The 12,979-nt window shown below is 43.5% G+C and overlaps 1 protein-coding gene across 1 annotated transcript in view; it reads left to right on the forward strand.

The window, feature by feature from the left end:
* The window catches only part of GRHL2 (grainyhead like transcription factor 2), a 164,688-nt gene that overhangs the window by 132,248 nt on the left and 19,461 nt on the right, over positions 1-12,979 (forward strand). Inside the window, exons 10-12 of the mRNA XM_081259033.1 lie at positions 2,453-2,540; positions 3,027-3,166; positions 7,559-7,590. Of these exons, the coding sequence (XP_081115159.1) occupies positions 2,453-2,540; positions 3,027-3,166; positions 7,559-7,590 (260 nt within the window). The remainder of the gene's footprint in view (positions 1-2,452; positions 2,541-3,026; positions 3,167-7,558; positions 7,591-12,979) is intronic.

Below are 12,979 nucleotides of genomic sequence, written 5' to 3' on the forward strand. Positions count from 1 at the left end.
CAGGAAATTTCTTACGTAGATGTGGTACTAGGACTAGGCTCTATGGAGAGCTACTCTATGTTTTATGTTAATCCTTTGGGTTTGGCATATCAAAGAATACCTGTAAAATATTAAGCAGGTGACTCTATTTCCTAATAATTGACATTGAACCTATATAAATCCTGAAACAGATTAATTTCAGACCTTTTTCTCATAGCAATTGTACAAAATAAAACACCACTTTAAAAATAAAATTGCTTGACAAACCTTGGGGTATGTCTTTGGTGAGTTGTAATTTATATAGATGAATTTCCATATTTCTACTTACATTAAATACCATATTGTACAGACTTGCAAATACAGAGAAAAATGTCTTGGACACAATAAGAATAGGGGCCTTTTGCTTATATTTTACACCCGCTTGAACAAAGTCATGTTTGTGCATTTAACACTTCATTTTCTGAAAATGTTATACGTTATCTAGACAAAAAACTCTACAAAACCTTAGTATATCTTGAAGAGACTTGCAAAGGAAGTATTTCTATATTTTTTCTCCCTCTTTCTATGAATTTCTATGGCTTATAAACATCAGTGACAATTCAAAACTTGAAGCACTGTGAAATAATTACTCCCTTTTGGTAGTAAGAAGTTTTTTGGCATAAAAATGTGTATTTAAAATATCTGATTAAACTATTATAACTATCCAAATCTTACCTATGTAAAGCTCTTAGAACTCACCTGCCACAGAGGAAGTACCCCATCAGGATTAGCTGTAATTACTCATTCTTCAAGAATTAGCTCTAAAGCCATGATGGATAACTTGATTGACCATATATCCCTGTTGTGTCATGGCCTTACTTTGGCCAGAATTGGGAATCAGCTTTTTTTAAAAAGCCAATTTGATAAGCAAATTCTATATTTCAGTGTTTTAATTCAAACCACTTGTGTGTCCTTTTCTGTGAATTGCCTATTTCATGGCTCTTGTCTATTTCTTTATTGGTATGTTAGTTGTTTTTTTCATTTGAATCATTATATATTAATGATTTAACACTTTATATGATATTTTATTGTATTTTCACCAACTTGTCCTTTGCCTCCTTTTAAAATAAATTTATTTATTTATTTTCATTTTTGGCTGCGTTGGGCCTTCAGTGCTGCGCGTGGGCTTTCTCTAGTTGCGGCAAGTGGGGGCTACTCTTCATTGCGGTGTGTGGGCTTCTCATTGTGGTGGCTTCTCTTGTTGCGGAGCAGAAGCTCTAGGTGCGCAGGCTCAGTAGTTGTGGCACATGGGCTTATTTGCTCTGTGGCATGTGGGATCTTCCCAGACCACGGCTTGAACCCGTGTCCCCTGCATTGGCAGCCGGATTCTTAACCACTACGCCACCAGGGAAGTCCCCTTGTCCTTTGCTTTTTAATCGATTTGTGTGTGTGTTTAACAGAAGGAGTAAGTTGTATACTCTCAAATCTATCTCTTTTGTGTGTGATAACTTGGGGGCAGTTTCTAGGGGTAGAGGTTGCTGGCCAGTCCTTACTTTACTGTTCCTTAAATAGCTGCCACAAAGGGCAGGACCAGTAAATGCAGATCTGAAATCTAGGGGAGGAGTCTAGGCTGGGAGTGTGTACCTGGATGTCACCTTTCTAGAGCATCATGGAAATATGGGTGTAGATGAATTCTTCTGTCATAAGAATGGAGAGAGAGAAAAGAAAAGGAAACTGTGTTGGAATGTCTGTATTTGGGGAGTGAGAAGAGGAAAGTGAGTTAGCAAAGCTGACCAGAAAGAGAAGATATTCAAAGAATCATGGAAGGCCAAGAAGGCAAGAGACATAAGGTGACGGTCAACTGGTTAAGTCAGATGGATTTGGCAAGAGAAGCCAATGAAGAAGTCAAAAGACAAGGAACAGAGGGGCAAAACGGAGGCAAACAGACCAGCCTCTGTTCTAGTCGGTCAACTGAGCACCATCTCCAAGAGCATATGAACATAGTAACACAAAACCCCAGATCATGCTTGTATGTGCAAAATGATCTTAAATCCTGTGTAGTTTACTTATGCCCTCCCTCATTTCCCCTACTGTAATGATTTTTTAGAGTTCCATACCAACGAGCAAAGGAAAAATTTTATAGGGAATTTGCACTCAACTTTAATCCACCCCCTCCGTGTCCAGGAATCATGTTAACGAGCTGATGCTTCATCCTACAACATTTTATTATAATCAGTAAAATTACTTAACCGGCTTCACTGCGATAGGGAACGGGGGAACTCTGGGAAGAGTGGGATCCCTTGGAGGTCAACAATGGACTGTAAACTAAGGAGCAGTCTCAGCCTTCAGAGTGGGGGCCTGACCTCGCCGGAGGATGGAAACGGGGCTGCCTGGCTCTCCTCCCCACGTTTTGTTTCTTATCCCTGTGGCTTGTGTGCAGACAGTTGCTCTGGTAACATGCCTAGCATTGCCTGCATTTGTTTTTCCCTGTCAGGGAGCAGAAAGAAAAATCCGAGACGAAGAGAGGAAGCAGAACAGGAAGAAGGGGAAAGGCCAGGCCTCCCAAGCCCAGTGCAACAACTGTGAGTGTGGCTGCGAAGGGGTAGGCTTTGTCTGGGCCAGGTCCACTGGGGAATGGGTGAAAAGAAGTGGGTTGCAGGTAAAATATGGACACGCAAGGGATGGCTTGCTTTTCCCTAGCAGTGGAGAAGGGGTGAACTGTCCCCGTTAAAAGTAAATAGAATCACATGATCACAATGTTCGAGCTAGGAGGGATTTTCTAATGTCAAGGAGACCAACATCCTCCTTCTCCAGACAAGGAATCTAGAGAGGGACAGGAGGGCAAGAGGGGACCGGAGCTCCCCCTCAGAAGTGCTCATGCGAAGTCCACACTCTTTCTGCTGGTTTGGTGATGGGAGAGGGGAGGCTTTTAAAGTGTGTTCACATCTATGGCGTTTGGGAAGCTTCATAGGAGACAGTCATGAACTTTAGCTAAGATTAGATCTTACAGGTGAGAGTTCTTAGTCGTTCACAACCCTCTCACGTATGGGTTTTGTGATTGTGTCCAGCCTCTGATGGGAAGTTGGCGGCGATACCGTTACAGAAGAAGAGCGACATCACCTACTTCAAGACAATGCCTGATCTGCACTCCCAGCCCGTGCTCTTCATACCCGATGTTCACTTTGCAAATCTGCAGAGGACAGGACAGGTATGGCCTCCCTGCTAACATCCGCCTGCCATCCATTCACTGGGCTGGTAGAGCCTTAAGACAGCATCACTTCAGGCACTGTTGATCTTAAACATAAAACCCATGAATTCAACAGAAAGTCAGCTGTTCCCTACAGAAAATGGAATTTTATAGACAGGAATGTCTCAGGAGAGGAAACCAACTTACTAAGGGGAAGGTGAGAGTGAGCTGATAATCTCGAAGTGTTGACAAGGCAATGAAAGAGGAAGAAAGTAAGAAGGCTGATAACCTGTAAGAAAAGTTTTGTTTTGTTAGTTTTGTCATGTGGGATCCACCTGATGCGATGGAGCTCCATCTACTGGTGGGAAATTGAACTGCACACACAACTTTAGAAACTTGCCCAAGAGGAAAAAATTCTTTGATTAAATAAAACTCTATCAACAATTTTTCCCTTAGTAAATTAACAGTTTCCATTGAATAGGTAAATAATTTCACACCAAGAGAAAAATGAGATTGTAGACAAGCCTTTTAAAAACAGTTCCTGTCTTCTAGGTATATCTATAAGTGAAATTATAGAAATAATATTATAATATAAAGATACAATAATTAATGCATTACGGTAGCTCCAGTTGATGAAATGTTATGCGGCCACTAAAATTATAATTATGAAAACTATGTAGCAACATAGGAACTCATTATGAATGTTCAGAGGGGAAAAAAGTACAATAGCCATTTGTATCTATACTGTGATTCCAAATATATACCTGAATTTGAACAAGACAAAATGTAATACTTGATGAGTAGGGCTATGAGATGGATGATTTTTTCTAATGTCTTTAGTATTATTTATTTTACGTTATGAATTAAAATTGTGTGAGATAATTACTTCCCCAGCGTTAGCCAGAATTGTCTTTCACCAAACCAATTGGGTTTAGTGACTCTTGTATTGCTTAGTTTTCTTTTAAACTCAGAGTCCTCTGAGGAAAGGTCTGTTGAGAAAGAGGTGCATAATGACACATTCCAGTTTTTCTTCCATTCTAAGTGTTCAGACACTCATTAGAATTGACCTTAGTCTAGGAGCAGAAATCATTATCAGCTTAACTTTCTCTTTCTGGAGAATATTTTGTGTATGAGACAAAGCAGTTGTACAACCAGGGTTTTTTTTTAAAAAGTTGCTGTTTTTGACACAACATGGCAACAAAATACCCATAGTTTTTTCTTAGAGTGCATTCCACTAAAATTTAGCACTCCCATCTTGTCTTACTTGTTTGATAGGAAAAGGACACAAAGAAGAAAGAAAGAATATTATGATTTATTAAGCTATGAGAGCCAGCACCTATTTTTATTCTTATTTTTTAATTCCCAAGAACATGATGGTGATTTGTGTATTTACAGTCTTTGTAAATACATGGGAGTTTTTGAAGCTAGGTATCCACACCTTCCAGGAGAGAGGGGAAAATGGAGTTAAATTGCTCTTATTATTTACTGTTGTGATTCTGGCTTCAGCCCGGTGTCAAAACTGACAGCCTGACCTGTTCTCTTGGCAAGATTTCTCTGAAATACACAAAGCTGTAAATGAATCCTAAGAGGAAAAGTGACCAAATCTGACTGCTCGTGACTGTCAGTCCTCTGGCCTCACTTGCTCCCTCCGTGTCCTGAGCTGGGCTCCTAGCCTGTGGCTGAATCAGAAGGAAAGTGTAGCCTTTACCCTTGGTTGGTTGCAGCAATTTGCAAAGCTGCCCAATCAGCGTCCCCTGTGGCCTTGTGAAGTTAAGTCCTGCTGTCTGGGGCTGTTCTTGAGGAGCCTCAGGCTTCCCCTGTGGCCTTGGAGTCAGAGTTAAGGGGCTCAGTTAGGGAGCCTGCCTGGGCTCCAGGCAACAAAGGAACACACTCTTCTGTGCCCTGGAACAATGCGTGAATGTCCTGTGGTTGATCAACTTGCTTGGCCCAAGGAAAGGAGCACCTGCTGTGTAGCTGGCTGGAACTTTAACGGCTGCCTTTTCTTAGAAAAGCTGGGAGCCTTGGGAGATGGGTCCAGAGGCAGGAGGGAAGAGGGCAGTGCCGTGGCGTGAGAAGTGGGCGTGGGACGGGGCTCGGCTGACTTTGACGGGCAAAATGAGAGCTAGCTGTGGCAGATCAAAAGCTGGGCCAGTTTTACCATAAGGGAGCAGGGGCGGGTAGGGGAGGAAGGCCCGTGGTCCCCACTGCAGGCGTGAGCCTGGTAAAATGAGCCACGTGGCGGCCCTGCACAACTGCGGAGCAAGCAGCTGTTTAGCTTGCATGGTCGGTGAGCACTCCGAGCCACGCTGAAGGCACCTCAGCTATGGTCGCGTGGCCTGGGGAGCAGGCTTTTCACTATCAGCCCACAGCATGTCCCCTGCTCCCTCATTATCTCACTGATTCACTTGTGGGTTAGTACATTCACCAGACGGTTATCAAAACCTCATATGAGGGCATGAACCCAATGTGCAGGCACTGTGGAGATCTTCAGTCTCCCTCTCCTCACACTGAAGTCCTGATACGCCCTGTGGCTTCTGTCGGGAATGCCTTTAAAAAGAAGTGACAAGGGGAGCTTGGGAGAAATTGTGGGAGGCAGAGGCATCATCCCACTGGATAACATGTACTTGGCGGGTATGAGCCTTCCTCAACGCACCTGAACACAGGGAGGACATCATGCCTCCCTCACACCCTCAAGAACCGTTTCCCCACTTGTGGCTTGTAAACCCTCGACCCCCCAGATCATAGGCGTTCTTGATAAGCATGCAGGTTCCCAAGTTCCATTCCAGGCCTTTCAAATTGAAATCTCTGAAGGGGGACTCTGGGAATTTGCATTTATGAGAAGTTCTCCAGATAGTTTTTATGCACTCTAAAGTTTGAGAAACACTGTCTAAACATTCAATTCGTGCAATAAGCCCTACAGCCAACCAGGAAGAAGCAGTGGGTCATTACGTGCAAGGAGGAGAAATGACAGTGCAAGGAGGTGATAGGGACGGTGCAGCAGAGGCTGCTCAGGAGGCCAGGAGGACACTTAGAAGGCTGCTTCCAGCTTTGGGTCACCAGTCACCTTTGCAGAGAGCTGTCCATTACCCTACCAGGGTGGTGCAGCAGGGTGGATGTGTTATGCCACGTTTAAGGAAACCAGCAAACGACGAGCCAACATCAGGAACTTTTCCTCCAAATCCAGTTGTGTGTCCAGCGCTATGGCTCAGGCTCCCTTGCTTATGCGGGTCGCTCTGTATGCGTCTAAGTAGCCAGTCCCATGACTAGCGCCACACGCTGAAACTTGGGATCTGGGGAGGAAACGTGTTACCTTCCTTGCTCTCTGCTTAAGAAGAAACAAAGTATACAATACAACCACAGACATTAAAAAGTGTAAGAGGAAAACGTTCCCTGTGGAAATCCGAGCTAATGACTAGAATGACTCATTCCCAAAGAGTTCCAGGTAACCAGCGTTGTTATATAACTAAGTGTGGCTTTGGCATCCTCCCAGGAACTGCCACGGGCCTTTGAGAAAGTTTCCACGGAGAGTGTCAGTCTAGACACAGCTGTTTCTCTCCCAGGTGGCTTCAGCAGGGACAGTGAAGAAATGGACTAGAACCAGAGGTGACTTTTGAAGTTAATGTGTGAATGTTGGATACTAACTTGAGTTTCATTCTTCACCCAAATGGAAATGGTCCTGCAGCACGTAGTTAAAGCTCACAAAAGGCCCACAATTAATTGTCATAAATAATTGGACGAAGAGGACCTAACATACATAGCAGATCCCCTCTGGGTTTCCAGAGTTGCATAAAATAAGGATGCTTCATAATGTCTTTAAATCTGATTCTGCCTGCTGCCATGCTGACCACCGAAAGAAGTTTCTTTTCCTTCTGGCCAGAACACCTCCTAGAGCTAAATGACCTTTCCTGGCCTGAGGGTAGTTGACTCCTAGATTTTTGTGGTCTTGGGATGCCAGGGTAACCCAGGTCCCTTTGGGGAAAAAAACAGAGGCCTGGGGTTACTGCCGTGGGGACTTCTTGTTCCCCTCTTTTCTCCAAAGCACTCTGTCTGGAGTCAGCTCTCCTGTGGACTGGATGGGATTGGTTACTCACAGGCCCTGCTTCAAGGCCTTTGTAAACAATGATTTTTAGATCTTGCTAAAATATTTCCTTAATGTCAAAAGCAAGATTTGGCTTAGGGCTATAGGTAATCTGATTTCCAATTTTAGTTCATTAAAATCTAACAATTAACCCTAGGGAGACTGGAGAGGTTAAATTTGTATTTCCTCAGACACACATGTGCAGCATCATTAAACAGATTTGTCTTTTGTCTTTTTTGAGACAGTGTAATGCCTTAGGAAAGTCTGTGCATCGTGTAATATATTTCCATTTCTTGTGTCCAACCTACAGTAAGCCTGTTGTTTTTGTTCCACAGGTGTATTACAACACGGACGATGAACGAGAAGGGTAAGGCACTCGGTCTTTTCACTCAAGCACCCAAAGTCGGTTCATGTCAGTAGAAATGGGTTTCCAAGCACAGGGTAATGGGGCACGGAGTGAGAATGTCTGCTCAGCCTCCAGACTCAGAGCTAGGAAAGGCTTGACTCTGGGGATTGTCTGGAAGAAGGCTGGGGAATACCATTCTCCTTCCAGGTTTCTCTTTACCCCTCTCTCCTTCCTATGATCTGCCTTTGAAGAACTAGCTGTTTTTTTGAGGTGATACATCTCTTTGATTCCACCCTTTCACTGATAATCCAATTACTGAAATCTTTGGCCCCAACACAACATCAAGCTGAGCTTGAGGCAGGAGCCAAGGACACAGCCTGTCCTACTTTTAGTGCTACCTGGGGCCCCCCTACCACATGCCTCCTGAAGCCCTCACTCTGGGGAGTGAGCTGTGTGGGCCAGTGGTGAGACTCGTTTGGATGGGAGCTGGGCAGGCTGAGAACCTTGTCACTGTCCTTAGGACTGTAGGGACGAGAGGGTTTACATAGGGGCACTGAAGGCTCCCAGTGTCTTGCACATCAACTCTCTGCATAGTGCTTTTCTATTCATTAACTCATTGTATAGAATCCTAGAATTTTAGAGCCCAAAAGGAACCTTCAAGGTCATTTAGCTGACCCTGTCTTCTAGGCAATGTAGCACAATATACTGCATCCTTGAAAGGTGGTCAGCCAGCTTCTACTTGAATGTTCCCAGTGATGGGAATATTCTGAATATTCTCACTGTATGAGATAGCTCATGATACTGTTGGCCAGTTCCAGCTCCAGGAAGTTTGTCTGTTGAACCGATGTCTGTCTTCTTTTGACCCATTAGCTCTATTTCTGCTCTCTGGATAAGTCTCAACCTTTCCTCCTCATTCAAACATAGTTTTACCTCTCAACATCTTAATTCCCCCTCCAGGGGGTACCACCAGATTTGTTAATAGTCTCCTTAAACCTGGCTCTCAGAAATACATATGTTCTGAACCACATGAGTTGGAGATTATATTGGGATAATTTCTTCTCATGACCTGGATGCTGTTTTTCTCTTAAAGCAATCTAGAACTATGTTCATCTTTCATCTACATAACATTATATACAACTAAAGTCTTGGTTTGTATTAATTACATGTGTATAACTAAACTCTCTAGATCACTGTTTTTTCAAACTATAGTCAAACCAGGGCTTCCCTATTCTTCCCTATGCAATGAACATATTTACTTGAAAACATTTCAAAGTGAAGTAAGTGGAGCAGATATTCTTGAGCTCATTTCCTAGAGCAGCGCTCAGGGAACTATAGCCTAAGGGCCAAATCAAGGCCCAATACTTTTTGTACTGTCTGCAAACATTTTTAAATGGTTGAAAAAATCCCAAAGAAGAAGAATATTGCATGACACTTGAAAGTTATGAGACTCAAGTGCCCATAAATGAAGCTTAATTGGAATACAGCCGCCTTAATGCCTCCGTGTCTTGTCTCTGGCTCTCTTGGTGTTACCACAGCAGAGCTGAGTACAGAGACGCAGCTGTAGTTGCAGCAGAGACCGTCCGTCTAGCCTGGAAAGCCTAAATATTTACTTTACAGAAAAAGTGTGCCACCCTCTAAAGGACAGAGACTCTCAAAAGAGCCTAATGATTCCCTAGCTGGTTAGGAGCAGACCCTTGTCCAGGATTTGGCCTCTAAATTCTGAGTTCCAAATTCTCTAAATACATGATTAGATTGTTCTTTTTGTCTTGGTACAGAGGTAATATATTCCAGTGGGGGGAATGAACAGAAACGCTTAGCACGAGCAATTGTCATCTGTTGTTCCCATAGTTTACAAAGGTCAGGGTGGCGTCATGGAAAGAATGTTGACCCTGAGCTGAGGAGGCCCGCGTTCTACTCCCGGCCGCCGCTCACCAGTGTGAAGCCTGGGGCCACCTCCCTGACCTCTGGGCTTCGGTGTCCTCCATCGTAAAATGGGGATTTTGTATGAGACGATCTGTAAGATCTCTTGTGAGAGAACTGAGTGTTATGAATAAGAAAAGCCTGGGACCTAAATGCTCCTGCACGTGCAGGCTGCGCTTGTGAATCTGCCTCAGCCTGTCCCTCCTTGCACGTCGGCAACATTTAGGTGGCTAATTGACCTACTTTTACCTCTTTGGGCCTGGCCTCTCTGTAACAATTCACCTCTTTTATTGCAGAATCATAAGGCCTGAGGCCCAAGGCTCTTACTCTTAACCATCTTCTAATTAGAGTTCGATTGCGCAATATGGGCAGCCTTGGAGCCCAGTGTTAACACATAGTAGGTACTTGGCTCTTGTTACATGTAAAAGTGGTAATCAGCATTCACTGGATACCTTGGCTAGGCACTGTCCTAAGTGCTTTATATGGATTATTTTATTGGATTCTTCCAAAATTCCCATAGGGAAGATGCTATACTTACTTCCACTTTATAATGAGGAAACTGAAACTTCAAAAGATCAGGAAACTTCTAAGCCACACAGCTGGTGCGTGCTAGAGGCGGGATTTGAACCTGGGTCTAGCTGCACTCCCATCGCCTGCCTTTAGCCATCACGCCCTATCACCTAACCCTCGTAATTCTTGATCTGTGGCTGCCAAGAAATCATCCAGAGACAGGCCCTCATCGTGATGGCTCTCTGGCCTTGACAAAGACACACCGTTTGGATTTTCAGACCCAGGTTGTGACAAGCCTAGGAGAGTGTACCTGGCAGAGGGGGTCAGTTCACCGAGCCCTGGGGAGAACCACCTTCATGGGCATTCGCTTAGCCTTCAACAGATCAGAACTGTCTGGCCAGTTCTCTCTCCCTGACAGGCATAAATCAGTTAGTATTAAAGCATCTAACTGAGTGTTAGAGAGCGTCATTCAGGCAGCCACCAGCTGGAGGACACAGCCTGCCCAGGTGCACCAGGGCCCTCTCCCAACTACTCCAAAGCCAGAGTGGTGGCCAGACACGGACTTGTTCATGAGGAGGAGAGCTTTTTGGCCTGAAGTGCCAGCAAACCTGAGTGCAATTAAAGAGAGAAACTAGAGAAAATTTAGATGAGGTGGGCTGGGGAGCCATCGTCAGCTAAGTACCTAAACTAAACAAAAAGAGGAACACCTATTTGCTCCTGCCTCCCTGTCTAGTGATAAGTATTTGGGGTGACTTCTGGTGCTGAATTCGGGGATCACAGACCCCATGCAGGCTTGTTTCCTAGGCAGGGGCTACAACAGATACAGAGGCTTTTGGACACCATCTCTGAGCAGCAGGTCTCTCGCTGCATATCGGAATCAAGCTGGGGAGTTAAAAAAATACTCACATACAGGGACCGTCTCCAGGGATTTTGACTTAATTGGCAGATGGGTGCAGCTCAGGCATGGAGACCTTTTTAAAGTCCCCAGGTGATTCTAATGCACGGCAATGTTTGAGAACCACTGCTCTAGAGCCAGTCAGCCATGATTTGTGTCTTGCATTGATCTTACAAGCTGTGTAACTTAAGATAACAACCTTTTGGGGCCTCAGTTCCCTCATCTAAAAATAGCAAATATTGGGCTTCCCTGGTGGCGCAGTGGTTGAGAGTCCGCCTGCCGATGCAGGGGATGCGGGTTCGTGCCCCGGTCTGGGAAGATCCCATATGCTGGGCCCGTGAGCCATGGCCGCTGAGCCTGCGTGTCCGGAGCCTGTGCTTCGCAACGGGAGAGGCCACAACAGTGAGAGGCCCGCGTACAGCACACACAAAAAAATAAAAATAAATAAAAATAGCAAATATTAATACCTACCTGCTAGAATTATTAGAAGCATTAATACGTAAAATGCATGGAAGATGCTTTCACAAAAACAGAGCTATTATTATTGCCAAGGTTCCTTTTCAGGCCCTAAATAAATGATACTTCATTGAGAAATGGAAGAGAGGAAGATGAAGAAAAATGGAAAGAAAAACCAGACAAAAAGAATTTTCTATAGAGCTGAGCCTTAACCGGGGATTCATGAATGGCTCTTATGGGGAAGAGGGAAGGGTCTTACGCTCCCTGAAATAGTATTTAAATTGATATGCAAATATCATGCATGATGAGAAATTCTATTTCCATTATTTCTGGGGACCTGGTATCCATCTCCATGACCTCTAGTTCCTGGAAAACCATTCTTGCCTTAATCCTCTGTCCACACTGGTCCCCACAGAGGTGTCCCCCGTTCCAGTCTATAGTGAGGTCCCCTCAAGTCTAGCAGCTCTGTGGCTTTTGCACTGCATTTGGGGCACAGGGATTCTTGGCACATTTGGGCATCCTCATGTCTGTTTTTAATCAAACCTTTTATTTTAAGATAATTATTGGTTCACATGCACTTGTAAGAAGCCCACCCCCTTTTCTTTCTTTCTTTCTTTTTTTTTTTTTTTTTTTTTGGCCACACTGCTCAGCATGTGGGATCTTAGTTCCCTTACCGGGGATTGAACCCAGGCCCACGGCAGTGAAAGTACTGTTTTAACCACTAGGCCACTGGGGAATTTCCAGGCCCACCCCCTTTTCAATTGATGTATTTTTATTTTTACTGTTAGATATTGCAGTTAAAAAATCCACCCAATAATACTCAAATCTGCATCAGATATACAAAGAAGATTTTTAGAAAATATTTAAGGAAATGAAAATCATGTTTACCATCCCTCAGAGTAGCAGATTTTTATCAGTTTCTTACATTAGTACCAGTTATTCTTGCTTGTATACTAGTTAGCCATTTTGCAAATTAGAAGATATGAACTAAAGACTCTTAGAACTAAGCTTTGCCTCCTTTTATAAATTTAACCTACATTTGCCCTCTCTGTTGCTGTTCATTCCTTCCTTTATTTCTCTTTGGGATCCTTTTCCTCTTTTTTTTTTTTAATTGAAGTATAGTTGATTTACAATGTGTGTTAGTTCCTGGTGTATAGCAGAGTGATTGTTATACATGGGATCCTTTTCCTATTGCCAGAAGAATTCTGTTTAATAATTCTTTTGTTGTGGAGCTTTTGGCAAAGAATTCTTTCATATTTGTTTATTTGTTGTAAATGTTTTTATTTTGTAATCATTTTTCTAGGGTATTTCTGTTAGGTATCAAATTCCAGGTTGGCAGTTTCCTTCAGTTTTGGTTTCCATCATTTTTTGTTGAGAAGTCAGCTGTCTTATTGTTGTTATTTAAAATGTAATCTTTTCTTTCTTCCCTTCCTTCCTTCCTTCCTTCCATCCTTCCTTCCTCCCTCCCTTTCTTTTTTCTTTCATTTGGGAAAGACTGCTTTAAAATTTTTCTCTTTCTCTCAGGTTTTCAAATTTTTTATGATGTTTCTACCTGTGGGTTTTCTCTGTACTTTCTTTTTCCCCCTGCTTGGTATTTTATACCACTCATTGAATCTGTGGGTTGATGTC

The sequence above is a fragment of the Mesoplodon bidens genome (genome assembly GCF_964165515.1).
Source record: "Mesoplodon bidens genome assembly, chromosome: 16".
Lineage (NCBI taxonomy): Eukaryota > Metazoa > Chordata > Mammalia > Artiodactyla > Ziphiidae > Mesoplodon > Mesoplodon bidens.